General features: G+C 38.3%; 1 protein-coding gene across 5 annotated transcripts in view; it reads left to right on the top strand.

Moving 5' to 3' along the window:
• RBM33 (RNA binding motif protein 33) overlaps positions 1 to 20150 on the top strand; it is a 94865-nt gene that overhangs the window by 12052 nt on the left and 62663 nt on the right. For 4 of the 5 annotated variants that reach the window (XM_042044396.1, XM_042044394.1, XM_042044393.1 and 1 more), the window contains exons 5-9: positions 1384 to 1684; positions 2780 to 2890; positions 9594 to 9765; positions 14586 to 14794; positions 16586 to 16895. In XM_042044396.1, the coding sequence (XP_041900330.1) occupies positions 1384 to 1684; positions 2780 to 2890; positions 9594 to 9765; positions 14586 to 14794; positions 16586 to 16895 (1103 nt within the window). The remainder of the gene's footprint in view (positions 1 to 1383; positions 1685 to 2779; positions 2891 to 9593; positions 9766 to 14585; positions 14795 to 16585; positions 16896 to 20150) is intronic. The other variant, XM_042044395.1, reaches the window with a different exon arrangement.

Genomic DNA, 20150 nt, shown 5'->3' with positions numbered 1-20150 from the left:
CAAGCTGGACTGAAGTAGGAGGGAGGATGCTTGTGATGCCAGAGTGATGCAGTGCCATTGCTGCTTCTTCTGGCCTGTGTGTTTTTCTAGCTTTTCCTTTACTTGTCAGGGCATGTCATCTGAAAGGCTTTGAATGTGTATGTGTAACATACATAGGTGTATCTCCATCCCTGACATCCCCTGTCTTTAGCTGTAGTGTGGATAAGGAGTCCTGCCCCTATGTTGGATTGATGAGGGTGTGATAAAACACTCCACCATCAATCTCTTCACTGGCTGCTGTTTTCCTCCCTGCAGGAGTGAGGGTTGGACTGTTGCGTTTAAAGGGAGAATCCCAGTTATAGTTCTTTGGTTTTTTGCTGTATATCCTCCTTGAGGCCCCTGGGTAACAAAACACAGTGATGATGAAGTATCTCAAATGTGATAATATAGCCCAGTGGAAGCAGGTTTCTGTAGCCAAGATTTGCATTTTTAGCAGTTTTATTGCCAGAGAGAGCCTTTCCCTTCCCCTTATGTTTCCATTCAACCTCATGCTTCTGTAGTTGGGAGGATAATGATAATCCTGCATAATGTCTTCACTTTCCTGTTAAATCTTCTCTGTCTTAGAGATGCAAATAGCTCAAAGCTGCCTGGATCTTGTTCCCCCAAACTTAGGAAAATAGTGAATAATAGGAATGTTATTTAACAAAAAATAAATACTTTGTGTTCCTTATACCTGGAGCCCTCAAATCAAGAACTAGTCTGCTGTTGGTTAGTTGCTTTTTTTTGTGTTAATGGCACTAGCTTTTGTCAACAGTAAACTCTGAGCTTTGCTTTGCCTGCCTGCAGATTATAAACTTGCCAGTTTTTCCATTGATTGGTTTTTCTCAGTGTCTATGCTAGTGCTAGTTAAGAATGTCTTAATCATTTAAATTACAGTTCTTGACTAGTTTATATGATTTTAAGTAGAACATTAAATCTATCATAAAAATGTAAGTTGGAATTCAAGATAATCAAGAATGAAGAACGTTAATACATTTAGTGAAAAGTACTAGTGTATTCTGGAAGATTGGAAAAACAGATGCAGTTATAGTAATTTTGTGTGGTTTTTTGTTAGTCTTGGAATTAAAATTGAATCTGGTCTGCTTTGGTTACCAAGCAGGACTTTTGCCAGTTTGACCTGCTAAACCATCTGGTTGGTTTGATTCCCCTGGTCAAATAGCCTGCAGCTGGTGATAAGCTGCATTTTAGTATGCATTATGAGAACATGGCATGGAGTCAAATAGTTTATGGGGTATAATTCTATCCACCAACTTGGATTTTATGTTTGTTGGCTTTGTTTTGCTGAATCTTTGTGAGTAGTTGACAGTTAGACTTCAGCCTCTGAATTCTCCCCCTATCCCACAGCTCTCCAGGCGTCACAGTGAGCCTCAATGCCACATCTGGCATCCTGACATCATACGAACTCTCAGAGTCCATCAACGATCCCTCACTGGAACATGAGTCTGAGTATGACCAAGGGGAAGATGAAATTGGTTATGACAAATCTGAAGCACCTGAAGAATATGCCTCAGAGTATGCAGAGGAAGGACATTATGAAGGCAATGATCCTGAACTGACAGAAGACCAAATAGAATATGGGGAAGAGCCTGGAGAAGAAGATGAAGTGCTAGACCTTGAAATCAATGAACCCCTAGATGAATTTCCAGTGAGTTTCTTTCTATTGTATCTTCAAAGATAACATTGCTTCACGTGCATAGGGTTTTAGACTGATTTAAAATCTGTTTACCTCCCTAGGGAGGAGGGAAAATTAGACCTATTATCACTGTGTGCCAGTTTCTTTATCTAGGCTGTGACAAAGTTTGTGTTGACAGCTTGTTTGGCGGTAGGTAATGCTCCTTTGTCATGCTGGAAAGCAGTTGAGAATCATGACCTTGAGGTTTGTATCCTTAAGGAAGAAAACAGCTTTGTGTGGTGGAGATACACTGCCAATTGTTAGAAGTACTTAATGCAAAAGCTTTTATCCAGGCTTTAGACAAGATCTGATAAAGTCCTTCGAAGGTGAAAAGATTATTGACCTGCTAAAGACATCTTTAAGGTGCTAATATCCCAAAGTGATTGATGTCCTGCTTGTTCATCCTTTTTGTAACTGAGAGCTGTCTAAACCTGAATAAAGAGATTGGAGGTTAGTTCAGAAAATGTCACCTGCATAATTCAATATAATTTAAGCAGCATGTTAGAGAACATGCACTGGCTTTAAGTGCTAATGAAATTATTTAATCTTAATGAAAACTGTATGTGTTAGTGAGGTGTTTTAAAATACAAGCAAATGTAAGAAAGATTTTGCTTTTGTTTTATGTTCATAATTTTTCAGAGTTGAACCACTCATATGTAAGTGCTTGCAGAATGCTTAAAGAATGTTTATATTTCGATGGGGTAAAACCTGATGTTAATGTATATGTGCTATAGATGGTTTTTTCCTGTAAGAAAGTCCTGCAGTGTTTGCTTTATGAATTTGTAATCAGTGGATGTAGATGTATAGAAGTAGTTGGGGCAAACAGAATTAAATGGAATCTTTATGATGACATTGCTGGGATATGAATGGAAACTGTTTTGGTAATGTTGAAATTATTGCCTAGTTAAAAGCCCTGTTAATTATGCTGTATATGTGCCGCATAACTTACTGTTGATAGTTCTGAGAGATGCAATACTTCTCTTCCACTCTGCAAGCTGTAGCAATGCAGTCAGACCTCACCTATTTTGCTGGCCTCTGTCTTTTTACCTTCCTGTGTTACTGCTTTAGGATGAAGATTACATGCAATCATATAATGAGCAAGCAATGGAAGAACAAGGAGAGTATGCAGCTGATGAGGAGCTGGAAGAATCCCAAACAATGGCTAATGAATCAGAAGAGGTATGCTGTGACTAATGGAAACTTAAAGTAACTAGCTCTGTTACAGTTTGATTTTTGTAGAGTTGTACATACTGCTGGGTAAGAATTGGTGCAACTTCGCCAGTGTTGAGTTACTGGTGGTAGTACTCTTTCTATAAGATGAATTGTGATAGCATCTGTATTGTCACATACATCAGATCCCCTCTCTCCCTTGGGATTAAAGTCATAAGGAAAAGCCCAAAATGAGCATACTTAGTCTTGGCTTCAACATTAGAAACTTCAGGGACCTGTTTAGGCAGGAGATGACAGTAATACTGCACAGTCTGTTAAATCTCCAAGAGCTGTGGTGCTTCCCTTTCCAGATGTATCATTGGGGCTGTTGGGATGTAAATACAGTTCTTGGGTATCTCCCTTTGAGGAGGAGTGTAAGCATGGAAGGTTTGGTATTTTAGACAGGCGAAGGTCAGATTGTTGTTTCGAAAGTTGTGGTAAGACTGAAATTCCTGTGAGGTTTATCTGCTTTGATTAGAAAAATGGATGAGTTCTTTCAGTTGCAATAAGAAAGCTTATGCCAAAGTCTGCCAAGTACACATTAACTGATTATAGCCGGGTAGTGATGCCTAAAGGTTTTTTAGCTTTTTATATATTTTTCATGTATTTATAGCCTTGTAGATTTTTAATGTATATTTTTGTAGCTTCTAGTATTTTTCCTGCCCTCCCTCACAGTTTAACAGACCCTTACTATACATTCTTGAAATTCTGTTTAGTCTTATTCTTAAGAAGAGAATTCCTGACAAGGACATCTTATTTTCTACCAAAATTTAAGAGACATAACAAGAAAATAGGGCAAAGAAGGCCCTGGACCACTTCCAGGGGGCTTACCCAGGGGTGGGTTACTGGGATAACTGATTTCTTATTGGATGTACTGGCTAGATATACTAATTAACCTTACAGAAATGAAGACATCTTGTATCATGTGTGTGCAATGCCATATTTTGTGCACTTGAAAGCTTTAATGAAAAGAATTGCTTTTTTAACTTACCACTTTAACTCTGTTGCAAGGTTTCTCCTTTTGTTATTAGGCAAGAGTATCATAACTATTTTTAATTTGCAGCAAGTTTTTGATGTAAGATTTTTCTTTTCCCCACCAGGAATCTCCTTTAATATTACTTTTATTCCAATTCTTAATTAAATAGGATTGAATGGATTACCTGCTGAGAAGTGTAGTCGAGGTGTATTTCCTCTTTGGAGCTTTAACTCATCAGGAAATCAATTCCTCAAAGACACAGCAGCATTACTCTAGGAAGTTCTGACAACTGGGTGTGCTGTGATGCTCCAGTTGTATCAAACCTGTCTTGGTAAAACAACATTTTTGGTAGGTGGAGATCTGCATTGAAAGGGGCCACCTGCATCGTTCAGCCTTCACTGTTGCAAGAGCAGCATCTTGCACCAAATATACCTTAATGTGGTTAATTTCCTACTTCCCAAGTGTTAAATCTACCCTCCAAAAGAACGTGAAATCCTTGAACACTCTTTATTCATTCACTGGATTGATGATACACACTTCTGCTATGGTGTTTTGGAGGTGGACTGATGCATTTGTGCTGTCTGCAGCCACAGTCTGAGATGATGGACACAAGGCACATCATGTAAAATTAAATACATAGCTGGGATTCACTGCCAAACACTGCTGTAGAAAAGCACAGCTTCATTTTGAGAGTACGAACTCCGGAGCGAGAATTCTGTAATAATCACCTTGTCCAAATTTGTCGAACTCAGAATTAAATTCCTTTCATTCAAAAGGTACCATCAAAGCAAGTTCTTAACTGATTTTGTTAATGGAGCTTTTATAGAATTTGCTCATCATTTAGGGTGAATATTTTGGCCATATCTTCGGTTACTCATGTTTTGGCTTTATTCTGATGGCTTGCAGATTGCCATAAAATTCACCTTTCCAAAATAGTACCATCTTTTTATTCCTGTATTATTTTGTATGGGTCTTATTTCCATTTGGCAGGAGGCTCACAGTTGCACTCTCCAAAGGAGAATACCACCATGAGAGAGAACCTTTGTAGAGTATTCACTTCTGTTCATTGCATGGTTAGATGCCTGCCTCCAGCTCTGAAGAGTTTTGTTCTTTATTCGAGTGTTATATAACAGCACTTTTCCTTAAATCTCATAACATCCACTGCTTGTAAACAAGGGTAAGGACTGCTGTTCTCCTGCAACACAAGACTGGAACTGCAATGGATGCAGTACAAAGAAAGAGCAGTATTATCTCTTGATTGAAATTTGGCATCTGAACAACAGAGAAGGGTGTCGAATGGTTTATTTTAAGCAGTTTCCACATTAAAACCAACTGAAGTATCTTACTGTATTGCACGAAGAAATCTTGTAAACCAAGAGAAAAGCTTACTGGCTGGAGAATTGGACCATGATGGGGGGGAAACAAGTGAATAAGAGAAGTGAGACACTTGTTACAAGTGGCACTCAGGTGGGAGAAGTGAGGAATAGGCAGGTAAAGTTTGGTTTTGAAACAGTCCTTGAAATTTCAGAACTTGGATTTTAAATGAAAAACACTCTATGTGGCTTCCCTGAAAAATGTAGTAATGCTTCAGAAAATATTTTTGTCTTCCTAAGGTATAAAGCAAAACCCAACACCCAGAAGTTTCAGCAGCAAATAGGTGTGTAGAACAGCCACATGAGGTATCATGTCCGAAATATTTTTAGAGGAAAAATACCACTAATTACTTCTGTGAAATGTTCATAAAAATTAAGCCTCATGAAATTAGAATTTATAATGTCTTTGTTTTATATTGGAAGTAATCTGTAAAGTCTATGATAGGGGATTTATCATTGCATAATTTAAACTGTCTTGGGTTATGCTGATAAGAAATGAAGAGTACTTTAATCAAGAAAGCGTTTAATGAAGTAGTGCTGCATACTGCTTTTCTTTTGATAGAATACAGGCTTGGAAGAAAAAGGCCAGTGTGTCTATCTGAATTGTTCCATCTGTGTTTAGCCAAAACTTCTGCATTTTAGTTCTGTTTTTCAACAGAAAAGTTTGAAAACACTACTTGCCAGCTTGGAGGAAAATGGTGAGAAGAGTGCAAATCGAACCATCCAATTTTGAAACATATTTTAAGGCACTTAGATTAATTTTTTTACTCCCATTTTTCGTCTGTGAAATTGAGGTGCCCTTAGAATAGGTGTAATATCTTCTTACCTGCCTTATTTCTTGATCCCCTAGGATTGAAGAATTGATGCTGCTTCAGTGTTAACCTCTAGTAGATGCTTCCACTTCCTTTTTTATGGCTATTTAGTAGAAGTTTTTTGTTTCACCTTTAATTCAGTTGGTTTTGCACATCTTGTGAATCTCTGGCACAAAGCTCTCCTGAACACTGCTGGGAGGATCCCATGTTTGGGAGGATCATGCTGTCAGTGTTTCTGTGCTTCCCTTGGGCTGTGTCAGTTACCATTCCTGCATCTGCCTGTAAGCTCTTCAGGGCAGAAGCGCTCACTCCTTCTCCATAGCAGATCATAACTCAGTGTGAGGAGTTCTGCTCAGTGGCTGGGATTTATGGCATAGTTATTTCTAAGAATGGCAGGAACCCCTGACCTCATGGCAGAAGAAAGGTCATTCTGTTTCTGTGTAAGGGCCAGCAAAGCTCTTTGGTAGCTTTGTGCAAGGTGTCATAATGGGAGATGTAAAGCTTCCTTTGAGGAGAGCTGCTGAGAAGCCTTGGCTGGTGAGTCCAGTCCAATGACCTCAAGTGGCCATTCAAGGACTGTTTATATATATGCAAAGATATTAATGATTAGCAAGTATTAAAGAATCCTGTAACTAATAATGTGTCTTAATTCTCTGTCTTCAGTTGTGTCTTTTTGAAACACAGAATTCATTCATGCGTCTTGGCAAAACAGCTCCTTCTGTTTGGCTGGAAGCGGGAAAAGATCACGTAGAAGTTTTGCTTTGTACAACCGCAGAACAAACTGCAGGGGAAGGGTGTGTGCTGTTACCCTGCTCAGCCAAGCTTTCCTGGAGCTGTATGGAGAGAGCATATGGGTGGCTGTCAGACGTGTTTGTATCTCTGTTGCAAAATCCCTCAATAATAGGTGTAATCAGACTTGGGTGTGGGTCAGTTACCGTTCTCCAGCACTGAGTTGCCTTGTGCCTGCTTTTTCATTGGCTCCTTTGATTTTTTTGGTTTTTTTGTCTTTGATACTTAATGCTTGTACGACTGTTACTAGTTAGTGGGTGGCATGAGCATTATGCTGATGAATAAAGTGAGTCAGACCAAGGCTACAGAACTGGTGTAAGTCAGTAAGAGTAAAATAGTGCTAGTCTAGAAAAGTTTGAGATTTTTTGGTTTTATTTTTCTGTAGCTAAGCAGTTGTCTGATAGTCTGTCAGAACACTGGATGTTTTCTTTTTAGAATAGATTTTTTTTTTTTCCAGAATGAATAATTATCAAAATGCAACAGAGTTTCTACAGGTTGGTTTGTTTTTTTTTTAATAGCATTTTGTTAAAACACGGCGGAAGTTTCCAGGACAGTGTAGACTTCATTAACCTTTCTAGTCCTGATTCTGAAGTTTGAGCTACACATAGAGCCTTGCACATTAAGTTTAGCACTCACAGATGGGATTACATGACTGAGACCAGTCTTTGATTAATAAAAACCAGAATTCCAATGTAGCTTTTAAGGGAGGTGGACATAGAGAGTAGATGTGTCTGGGATTTATGCTTTAGCATAAAGCAGGAGGCTCAGTGTAGTGTGAGTATGTCTTGCAAAACAGCTGCTCCACTTCTGACTTCCGAATCCTGGTCCTGAAGGGAAAGTTTCTTAGAAGAAGCAGTGAGACAGTAAAATTATGGGGTTTGTGATATTTATAAAGATTTGATAGAGATATTGCTACTTCTTTCTCTTTTGAGAATCCCTCTTTTGAAATTCCAACCCTGTCTTTCTCTTGGTGTTGTTTGTTTTTATTAAACCATGTTAGCATCTCTTTCCTTGCTAACATCCCTCCTATGTTTCATGAGTATCAACTGCTTGTCCTCAAAGGTATTTTGATTATATGTGGATATGTTAATTAGACCAGTTGTGCTCAGTTTGGGTTTGCTTTTGAAGTTTGGATTTATTTCAGTCTTGAAGGGTTTTTTTCCTGCTTTGTCTGTTGTTTTTACCTGCTTTTTTTTTAATATGATAATGTTACACCAAAATAAATATATTTATAACGTGAAAGCCTTAAAGCCTTTTGTAAAATTTGACTGTTCTCTTAGCTATATCTTAAAGCAGTTTTGTGACGTGAGGAAATGTAATGCTTAAAAGTTTGTCTGGAATGGATAAAACACAACTTGAGCACATTAATGCCCCGTAACTAAGTATACAGATCATTCATTCACCAGACCAAATCCAGAGTAGCTTTGAGCTTGAGTTCATAAAGGTTTGCTGTCTTCCAAAGCAGAAACTGTCTTGCCAGGTCACCCTGTCTCTGATACTGCTTCCCACATTTCTTTTTGGTTATGGATGAAGTTAGGCTGCTGGATAGGGAAATTTGCAATCTCTTGCACAATTATGCCATTAATTCTTTCTTCATTTGTGTTTTAATATCTGTCCACATGACTGTCACACTTGCTGTGCCTTTCTCATATAAATTTCTGCACTGATCTGGTTAATTAGAAGATTAAACCATTTTTGCATGTTAGATTTGGCTCATTTTTTAACTGTCCTCAAGCAGCATAAAATTTATGATGTATTTAGTGGCTTTGCATAGAATTAAAATGCATGTGCAGGCCCTAAGAAATGAACGAATAGGCTTGTACAAGAATTAATCAAATACACAGTAACCAAAAATTTTTATGGAGAATCATACAGTATTAGAATACTTCTCATTTTCAACTGTAGAAATCAAATATAGCTTGTGTAACACTCTGAACATTATTTTCATCAGGCCTGCACGGGAAAATGAATTTTTTTTTTTAGTTTATATTAATTCGAAGGAGAGGAATCCCATTGTCATTTGGAACATTGTTTTATTTAAATAAATGTTCTCTGTTTTAGAGAGAACTGGAAAGTAAATTCCAGAAGCATTCCAGTAGCATTCCAGAATACAAATTTAGTATTTCCAAATTTTATCCAATCCTGTTCTCATTCTCCCCATCAATACTGAATTAAAACTGAAAAGTATTTGAGGAACAGACAGAGTGAAGGCATACATACCTAGGGGAATGAGATTGAAATGCAAGGTTTTCTTAGTTTTGTTGTTGTTGTTTGGCTGGGTTTTTTTTAACAGCATGGGACTGACAGTTGTTAAAAGATGAAAAAAAATTAAGATTTTACTGCTTTTGTTACTTGAATCCTTGAATCTGGTAGTAACCAAGGTTTGCATCTTAGTCAATTCAGTGGTAAAATGTCAATCTGTGTGCAGAAGTAGCTACTAATCAGATGGAGCTTCCAACTGGAGTTTCAATATTCCCTTAAATATTACAGCAAATTTCTTTTCTAAATAGATTTTACTTCATAGTTTATTATATAGTACAAGTGTTTATATTTCTAAAAAATTCACCAAGCTCTTAAATGCTCACTGAATTGTATATGAGCACAATGTATAATGCCAGCAAAATTTGTAGAAAGGGGCTTTTAAAGAAAGCTTTGCTTTTTGACACTGATTGCCAGAGACTTGTTCTTTTGAGGCTGCATGTCCTCTGTTTTTTGTGATTTAGGCAGCTATTGGATCTCTGGAACTTCAAGAAGAAACAAAAGAAGAATCTGATGAAGAGGAGGATGATGACGAAGAGTCTGGACGATTACGTTTCAAAACTGAACGGAAAGAAGGAACAATCATCAGGCTCTCAGATGTGACAAGAGAAAGGAGAAACATTCCAGAAACTTTGGGTGAGGTTTTGAGGCAATGGACTGTTTTGCCGAGCTGTGATGAATGATAGTAAAGGGCAAAGGGTGGTTCAGCTGAGGTGCATTCCAAATGTGTTTGCAACCATGAGACCGTATTTCTACAAACCACATAGAGACCGTATCTCGTTTGTACAAAAGGTGCTGGTGGCTTTACAAAACAGAATATTTCAAGACCAAGACTGTACTGGAATAACTAAATTTCAGTACATAATTGTAACGTAAATGACAATTGCATTTGTTTTCGTGTATCTGTAGATTTATTCTTAAGTTTAATATAAAAACAAGACCAGCCAATAAGGAGAAAACCTGTAGTGGAGCTTGGCTGTTAAAGGAACCGTGATTTGAATTAGACTTTTAAATGTAATTCTAAGTGGTCTGGGATGTAGCTCTGAGATATAAGGGAAAGATGATGCAAATGTGGATAATTCTAGAAAGAGATTTTTTGGAACACATTCTTGTGGTTGCAAAGTGGTTTCTACTTGCACTAGTTTTTCCTGATAATTTGTTGATAGAGACCAGATAACTGACCTTGTGGTTGAAGGTTTAAACTGCAAAAAATTCTTGTTTGCATATAAATATCTGCTTCCTTTTGAGAGTGTAGAGCAAATTTTTACAGCTGCTGTGGTTTTAAAATGAAATTTCATTGCAGACCTACATCTCCTTACTCTAAAATATGAACATAGTTCAGAAAACACTTAAAGAGAAATTAACATTTCAGTTGAAGTTACAAATGTAATTTCCATCCTGTCACATTTTGGTGACCTTTTGTGACAGCTTGTCTCTATTGGAGGAGTGCATTCTTACTTACTGATTAAAGATGTCATTTGAAACCATTTTATTACCAGAGATAGTGAAATTAATTTTGACACTTAGAGACACTAGAAAAATAATTGCTGATTCACAGCATTAACTGTGTGTGTGAGAAATACAGTCAAGATGAGACCAAGTGTGTGCTGGTAAAAAAGATGTAAAAATACTGTGTTCTCAAAAATGTAGCTGAGATCTTTCCTAAGCATTTCTTTATCCAAGATAATGTAAAGAATGGCTTTTCAGAGCTCAGAAGAGGGGTATTTTAGGACATCTATGCAATTGATTTCTAGCGACATCAAGTTTGTCACCTTTGGTAAGAAATACATAACTTCTTTCAGTGCGTGTAGTTGAAGTCTTCTCAGAGTGGGAATTGTCACAATTCTCTGGATGTAGTCACCTGTTAAGAAAAGTGAAGAGGAAAAATGTCTTTGGTATTACTAAACTGAAGTATTCCCTCTGAATGTAATAAAAAAACTGCAACCCAAACTCTTAGACTTACGCAGAACCGTTTGCAAAGTGTTAACAAAGGTCAATTGGATGTGGCAGTACTTCTTGTTATGCCCTGCTTAGTTGGCTCGTGTTCACTCTGATGACTGGTGGCTGAGGTTTCAGGCAGGGCTAGGAAATTAAAGTGAGTGTTTTAAATTTGTCCAGTTGTTCTGTGTCCAGAAGCAGAGTGTGTAATCAGTTTGCAGATCTGGATGATGAGGAGAAAAGAAATGACAAGGTATTGCATATATATGTAAATGAATATGTCTTAATAGTTGTGCACAAGTTCTTAGCCAGTGAGAAGCAGTATTCATGTGAGTACCTAGCTGTGCTTTGGAAGAGCCCAGGGAGGGAGAGAGAATCTCTTCTTCCTCTGCTCGTCACCTCTTTTCTACTGAGCAGTCTGAGCTTGCATTCAGGGAAGCAGGGACTATTTTTGTTGCTTCCTTCCTTGCAAAACCATCTCCTCTGCTTGATCTCTGTATCTGGGACACAGTGCTCTCAAATTCAATATGCAGCCCCTCTAATAACAGAGCTGACTATATTTTGCTGTGTGGTGATGTATAGATACATGCAGCACTTGAAGTATTCATGGCATCAGTCTTAATTTTTGCAGTCTGTCTGTGGTTCTGAACTTGAACTTCTGTGTATGAACAAAATTCTTCACTGTTGCCCTCAGTGGCGTGTTGTGGGGAAAGTATGCTTGATGTTGATATAATTTTTTTTTAATCAAATGGTTATATTGTACTTCTGTGGTCATAGATGTAGTATCAATGTGAATTTATGGGGAGTTTTGTTTGGGATATTTTTTTCCAAAATTAGTGTTTCATGTGTTCACTTTCATGACTGAAAAACTAAGCATGTGAACTGTGCCTTTAAGGACATGGCCTTAAAAGTTTGAGAAATTTTGTGTAAAGTGAGGAGTAAAACAATTTATTCACTTTGAAGAGAGTGATTTTGCACATCCACGATTGACAGACTTGACTTTGCATGGATGCTGTCATCCCTTCCGCAAGCTTAATCAGCATAGTGCTCTGAAGTAATTTTGTTAGGAGCAGCCCATTCTTTCTTCCAAAGTTGTTTCTATTCAGTGTCCTTCAATGTGTACTGCTGAGAGACTTGGCCATAATTTTACTTTTTAGGAAGCCTAGCTCTGTTCCCAGGTTCATTAAAAATTGCTTTCCTCACATGTGATTTCTAAGCTATTAATAGGAGCTTGCTTCTTATCTTGCATGACTATCAGTGGTAGGTACCTGTTGCAATGACTGAACTTTATTTTCCAGACTACAGCCTTGCTGAGTTCAGGGTTGTAGTGTGGAAGATGGCAGAGAAGTTGCCCTGCTTGTCCTATTGCTGGGAAAACAAAACAGCTGTCCAACCAGCAGCATTCCCAGGATGCTGTGCAGGATTTGTATCCCTTCTGGATAAGGGAAAGAGAGTTACTCTTTTGCAGCATAGTGGCACTGTTTTTCCCCATGGATGTATGGGAAGTAGTGGTCTGTTTTTCAGGCAGCTCAAGTTAAAGCTCACGTTTGCCCTTTCATGCTTGTGGGTTTCTGAAGAAACACAACTTGATGCAGGTGTGGGGAGGAAGGAGACTTTAAATCAGAGCTCTATTTTTCCCATCAAACCAGCTTTTTTGATCCCTGGCTGACCAAAGATGGTGGTTGTTTTAGTTCCATATAATGCTTTTGATTGCTTTGGGCAAGAGTACATTTGTCTTAATTTTTGTCAAAAATGCACATTTGGTACTTAAGATTTGAGAGATTGTTGTTCCTTTACTCATTTTAAGCATTCTGTAAGATTTTCCTGATAAAGCCTGATTGTTGTGGGCTCTGCTGTGCAGGTGGCTTGAGGGCAAAGGTAGCATTTCATGAGAGTATCTGTTAAGGTTTTATGCCATTTAATTATGGTGTCAGAGTGGAGAGAAAAGGAGGTAGGGAAACTTTCTCACCACCAACATGCAGAAATGAAATAGGAAACTGGGAGATCCTGGGCTTTTAGAAGTCTGTCATGTTTGCTGTGTTCTTACAGGCCATCAGCAAGTTCAGAACTTTTAAAAATTGAGAAGCTCCTGCTTTGTTGAGGTGCTAAATATTTCTGAAAACTGGGACATGCAAATTTACAGTCATTGCAGCTCAGTCATGCAGGTAGTTTTTGTAGCCAAGTAAGAACAACTGCCGCAGAGGGAATGCTCAGTGCTCACCCTTTTCTGCCCTTCTATCAATCCTCAACTTCAAAGATTAATAGAGATTACTTATGGAGATATTTAAGATGGTGGTTTAAGTAGCTTTGGCCTTTAGACTCACAAGAAACTGTAAGAGTTTTCTAATTGAGTTTTATATTCTTGGTGGAGGATATCTAGTGGTGTGGAGATGTAGTAGTAGTGTCTCGTGCCACATACAAATTATTTTTATTCTGATATTCAGGTATTATGACCACTGTGTAGTATTGCAAATTATATATACTATATTAATTCAAAATGTTTTTGTCAGGAGTGTGTTTGTTTTTAGTGGTTTAATTTTGCCTTGTTAGAGGCAGAAATCAATGTTAGGGGTAACAAAGGATCTGACTGGCACATGGCAAAAGACTCAGCTGCATATTTGAGTTAAGGTTTATTATTCCTTTTAATTGATTGAAACCTAGTGTGTGGTACGGCATATACTTTCGTGGTGTGTTTCCTGAAGTATGTTGTAGACTTTTTCTGTATTTTCAAGTAGTTTCATTACCTGGGTCTATTACTGCATCATTTCTTGCTTAATGTTGTCAGCATTGTCCAAGGTTTCAAGAAAATGTCATCTTTGTTGATTACCATGTGTTCTCTAATGTTTACCTATCACGTGAGTTGGGTGGGTGTTATCAGCAGCCATGTGTTCGACTTGAGCTGAGCACAGACTTTAACGTGTGCTCTCTCTTTAGTGGAATTATCACTTGTGAAGTACAGCTGGTTCTTAAACCACATACAATAAAATAAAAATTAAGTAGTTATGTGCTAGGAACACACTTAAGCAAGCAGAAAATCCTCCTTCGGAACAGGCCAATGTGCAGAAGTCTGGTGGATAAAATCTGTTTATGTGGAAGACTCAACAGATCCTTTACTGTAAAGTTTACTGGAGATTCATTGTCTTGCCTGACATCTGCAGATAAGTGAGATGTTAAAGATAATGGAACTTTGAGAGGAGCCATAGCCTCCTCTTAAAGAAAAAGGCAGATTTCAATATACCATCTTCAAAAAGAAAACAACCAAACCTTTTTGTTCATGTTTGTTTCATTTATCTGCTGCTTTTTGCCTGTGCAAAAGACACAAGTATCTGTGCTCTTTTCTTTTAAAGATGTCTTCTAATGAAATGTTAACATGCCACCTAAAGGAGATGAAAGTGCCTGCAAATTTTGTGTTAGTTGCAGGGATTCTTCTATAGTTCTGGCACTGTTTTATTTGCCATTGTGTTTTCCAGCTTTTCAGCGCAAAGCTAAAATATTTTTCCTAATTTCTCTCTCAACAGAGCTTTCTGCAGAAGCCCAAGCAGCATTACGTGAATTTGAAGAGAGGGAAAGGCAGCTTAAGCAGGGACGATATGGCTCCAGGAGAGGAGGGAGAAGAGGAGGCTCAGTTATGTGCCACGGAATGGGAGAACAAAGGAGAGACAATAATGATAGGGGAAGAATGAAGGATCACAGGCCTGCACTGCTGCCAAACCAGCCATCAACAATGGTACCTTTTAATCCTTAGTATTCTTTGAGCATCCTTTCAGGAAGTTGTGGAGAAATACATTTTAAATCATGAATCTTTGCAAAGGTGGGATATATATTCCCCCTTCTGCTCTTTCAGGGCACTGTTAGGCAATGTGGGCTTTCTGTGATGTGATGATTGTAAAGTGTGTGCTTAGTCCTGTTACTGGCTTGAGCAATCTCAAGGCCTCCAAATGAGAAGTGGATTTTGACTGATAGATCACAGTCAGACTTACCTGCTGGTTTGCATGAGGATGGAGGAAAAACTGAATTCCTCTGAGATGTCTTCTACATGCAACATGGAAGCATGTTCAGTCTCACATTATTCATAATAATGTAGTTTAAAAAATGTTTCTGTAAAATACTTCCTGGGTTCTGTCGGGATAATATTTTTGCTGATACTTCTTAAAAAAATCTATTTGCATATAAGCTATGGTACTGTGGAGGTAAATAAAACCCTAGACAGTAATCACCACTTCACTACTAGATAAGTTATTATTTTGGGATTTCAAATGAAATTTAGTTTTGTTTCTACTTTATTTTTCTCCCCTGTGCTTTGTATCGCAATCTAAGGGACTTTACTTTTTCCATCAAAAAACCCCTACAAAAACCAAAACCAACTGTGGCAAGTGATCAAGAGGTCAACACTTATTTTTGTTCACTGTTATAAAATATACTGGAAGCTGAGATTGTAGAACAAAGTCTGTAAATGTCTTTTCAGGACAAGGTCATCTGTGTAAAACAAAGGTGATTTTTTCCAACAGCAGTAAGTAGGTGCTGGTCACTGGCAGGAGTCGGTGCATATCTCAGCGCTTGAGAGCCCTGCAGTAGAGTATTTCGTGCTTTTCAAGCATTGAAGGTTGAAAACTTTTTTTCTATTTTGCTGCAGTCCTTGCAAGCTATTTTGATTTTAAATGTAAATATTTTTTGTGCTCATCACAGTGACTGCCTGTGCACACTATGTAGCTGCTTTGCTTTATGTGTATGGCTGTTGAAAGAAACAATCTGTCACATCCTTGTTGCTAAAAGGTTGCCTTTTTGGGTTGCTTCTTGCACTGCCATGGAAGGTACTGGAGTAGGACTGATATCTAGTATCAGTGACTTCAGAGGCAGAAGAATGCCTCTGGAAAGAAACAATATTTTTTTTATTAGCACTGGTTGTTTTTGAGAGTTGAGCAAGAGACTTTCTTGTGTGTTAGGGAAGATAGCTTTGAAAGGTATCTTTAAATGAGTTTTTTCTTCAAGCAGTATGGATAGTTGTGCTGCACTGGTATCTGAGGGGTATTTGAATTTGTGCTGTACTGATATCAGAATTTGTATTTTGACCTCAGTTGATGGTGCTAGGTCTGTTACCTCAGAAAGGCTCTTTTATAGATGAGACAAAAGGTAGTGGATTTGTTTGGATGCTAGGACTCAGATTTCTACTGATCTTCACGCACACCTTATTGCAGTTGATAACAGTTTCCACTGACGTAGGCAGAACCCTGCCATATGAAACTAGACAGTTTCACTGTTAAAAATGAGTGAATGTCTGCATTCCCTGTGTGTTCCTTGCTCTTTGCTGTCCTCTCCTTCATATGAATGTTCTCGATTGCTCCTTTGCTTTTCTGTGCTGATGTTTTTTAGTGGTTCCAGTTGATTATAGGAAAAAGAAGTTTCTCTGTTCATAGTTGGCCTTAATTGTTCTCCAGAGATGTCTTGGTTTTGTGCTCATTTATGTCAAGATAATTTTAACTTAAAAGCCTAGTGACTCTGTTCTTTTGTCTGACTTTAGACTCACTCACAGAGGTTAATTCCAACACACCAGCAACCTGTTATGAGTCTGTTCCAGCAGCAACAGCAGCAGCAGCAACAACAACAACAGCAGCAACAGCAGCAGCAACAACAGCAGCAGCAGCAACAGTTACAATCTCTGCTTCCTTTACAGCATCAGCATCATTCTTCTCCTCCTCCAGGGCTACATATGCCCCCTCAGATAGAAACGCCTCGAATAATGATGACTCCCCCTCCAGTGACACCTCAGCAACCGAAGAACATACACATAAATCCACATTTCAAGGGGACAGTAGTGACGCCTGTACAAGGTGAGCTTTCTGAACACCTTCCCAGTCATGCAAGCGTGACTCATCTCATTCTTTGCCAGGGATGGAACAATTTGTTTGTTTATCACTTCATGGAAATGTGCTTCAGGCTGCTCTTTTTTTCACGAAGCTTGAAACAAATGTTTTGCCAGAAGTAAGACAGAATGTTGTTGGACTGTGGCCAGCTGAACAAGCAAAGCCTTTTCAGCTTTTATCATGTTTGCTGTTCTAATGTAAAGCCTGTGAAGAGCAGTGAAAATGGAAACTGAAAAAGAGAATGTGTGTTTCAAAAAACAAAAAGTGTCAGTTTTCAAAACTAGGGAAGTACTGCAGTTTGTACATTTCCCAGGACATTCCAACCATTCGCAGAATGACCATCTACCTGTTTCGGTGAGAAGGTACTGAGGTACTCCTTGCAATATAATTGCTCTGTGAAAGATACCAATTGCTGTCCTTACTTAACAAGATAATGGGCCCTCAATTCTCCTTTCAGGGCCACATCTGTAATTGTTTTGATTTGCAAATATACAAGTGTTTTTTCCCTAAGTTAACACAAACGTTCTTTGGGATACACTTCTTAGGGTAGCTCTCAGCAAAGCTGTTCATGTTACTGCTTATTTAGGAAGTGTTTAATCCCAAAGAAGGTTAAAAAAAGAGACACCTGCATAGCTCTGATTTCTGATTATGTTGGGACAAGACAGACTGAAGAAACACATAAATATTTATAGATATTTACCATTAGTTTTTCTCTATTTTTTCCCCTTCACATCAGAACTCCAAGCCAGTGCTATCTTTGCTTCATTTATTTGACCAATGAAAAACAGGAATTTGGCAGGGTAGAATATTGCCAGTATATGGAGGTCTGTTGTGCTTCTCACAGATGGCTTTGTAGTAGCTGTGTCAGAGAGCTTATTTTGCTTTTCCCTGTGGTGCTTCCCACCAAATTATGCGTGAGGACAGATTATCTGGAAACACTCCAAAAGACCCTTTACTCTTGGATTTGTGCCTTCTGTGCATTTTTCTAGTACTACCAAAGTAAGTTACTGTTTAGTGAGTAGCAAAAATTGCTTTTATACTATTCTAGATGCTTTTTCTCTGTCCCTGTGAAATAGTACCAGACCTTTTCTAGCTAGGTAATCAAATGTGATCATAATGCTGGGAATGGCTATTGAGGATTTTGCCTAATGTCAAAAGTGTACCAGTGTATTTTCTTTCTTTTGCCTGAGGAGTTTTTATTCACATTACTGGGCAGCTTCAGGCTCTTCTCAGCTTTACCACTATGTCTGTGGCACTGTGGCTGTTGCAGGTCTCCTGCTTGATCTTGTTCATAGTCTGTTTTTCAGTCTTCATTTCCACAGAGTTGTGTACCTCCTGCAGGTTAGGAGAGCTTCAGTATTGGATTTGTAAGAGGGATGGGGGTTCTTGGATTTTTTTTAGATCTTACACCTGCTGACTTTATGTGCACATTCATTTCTTGGCTTGTAAAAGTCTGGGGGTTCTCTTAGACTGAGCAGCCCTGGAGAAGGAGTGATTGATTGTTGAATGGTGTTAAAACCTGCATTCAGCAAGGACATTCTTTGCTCTGTGTATTGATGGCAGCTGCTTCGTATGAAATCCCTTTGTGCCATTCATTCTACTGAAAGAGTCCTTGGCAAGACTACTGAATTTTTCTGCTAATAGGTGTGCAGCATACTGTTAAATACAATCTTTTAAGTCACTGTAGAAATTTAATCTTTTTGATTAGAGAGCATATATTGGAAGCTGAGTCTCCTGCAGTGACTGAGAGTAGTGGCCATCTCAGTCTTAATTTGTAGCAGTACAGTTATGTTACAGGAAAGTAAACTTGCACACCTAAGGAAAACATGAAAATGTGTTGGAAATCAGATAATAGATAAATGAGCATAATTCTAAAATCTTCAATGGTGTTTGCATATTAAGGTGAATTTTAAAGCAGTCACTGCAGGCAAATGGTTGATAGACATTCCAGTGTAGGGAGTGCTGTTCCAAACTTTCTCTTAAAAAATCTTCCTTTAATCCATCTACTTGAAGCCCCAGTAGGCAGAGACTGGTGGTTGACAACATAAGGATGTGTTTCACTTGCAGCATCATTTCTTTCAGGGTACCAGGAAGGATGAAACATCAGATTGACTTTGTTCTTGATGATGTCCTGCCCCTTCTTGGCTGAACATATTTCCAGATACATGAGGGCTTTTACACACTGGAGAATACAGTCAGATAGGTGCAAAGTTTATTGGGATTCGGTTGTTAAAAATGTGATGCCTGGAAGCTAAAAATGCCATGTCTGGAAGGGCATGATATGCACACTTAGGTTCTGGTAATTTTAATGGTGTGCTGTCATGTTTTAGTGTAGACTGGCATTTTTTCCTCTCTAATTTTATGGCAGGATTAAGCTCACACACTTCTAATTGTCAGCACCAGGGACACTTTTCCTAACTGCAGATCATAGAATACACTTTTTAAACATTTTTTTTTTGTTTGAGTTAGTCTGGAAATGCATTGAATATATCAGTATTTTCTAAAATAGACTCAAACCTCCTGTAAATTGTTACGAAATTTTCATGTGAATAAAATATCATGTCTGAGAGCTCTAGTAGACAGCTAGTTCAGCCTGAAAGGGAGTTGAAACACTGTTGAAGAATCCCATCATTGGCTTATTCCTTTGATGTTTCAAAGGCAAATCTCTTACAGTAGCCACCATCTCCCTGCCCAGCCTTGAATCCTGATTCAAAGAAATAGTTACTTTCAAGTCAGTTTTGTTTCAAATGAATTGGTACTATTTTTAGTCTTTGAAGATTCATAAATGATTATGAACTTGGTCTACTGAGCCCCTAAAAGATGAGCCTCTGTGGATATCTGCTGCAGGTGTGTGCAGTTGGTGTTCAGCTGTGGCTCCTGTGGCATTTGAATCCCATGTCTGTTGCTTGTCATATAGTTTTCTCTTTCCTTTGTATCCTATTCTTTAAATTAGTTCTGAGTTGTAAGTAGTAATTTTTGCTGAATGCATGTCCAAATTTGAGTATGATCAATTTATTAGTGCTGGAGGACTGTACGTAGATGTACTGTGAAAATACTGATTTAACCTGTGATAATAGGTGTTGCATTTTTTCCCCTTAAATGTTTATACCACAAGTAACTATTTCAAGGATACTGTGGTGCTGCCAAAACTGACATGAACTAATGAGCAGTTTATGGCAGCTCAGTATGCCATTTACCTTTTGAAAACTGTTTGGTGTCTTG

This window comes from Corvus kubaryi, unplaced genomic scaffold, assembly GCF_017639235.1.
Source record: "Corvus kubaryi isolate FWS band 111438036 unplaced genomic scaffold, C.kubaryi_AGA036_p1.0 37398, whole genome shotgun sequence".
NCBI classification, from domain to species: Eukaryota; Metazoa; Chordata; class Aves; order Passeriformes; family Corvidae; genus Corvus; species Corvus kubaryi.
This window is presented reverse-complemented; position numbering and strand designations above follow the sequence as displayed.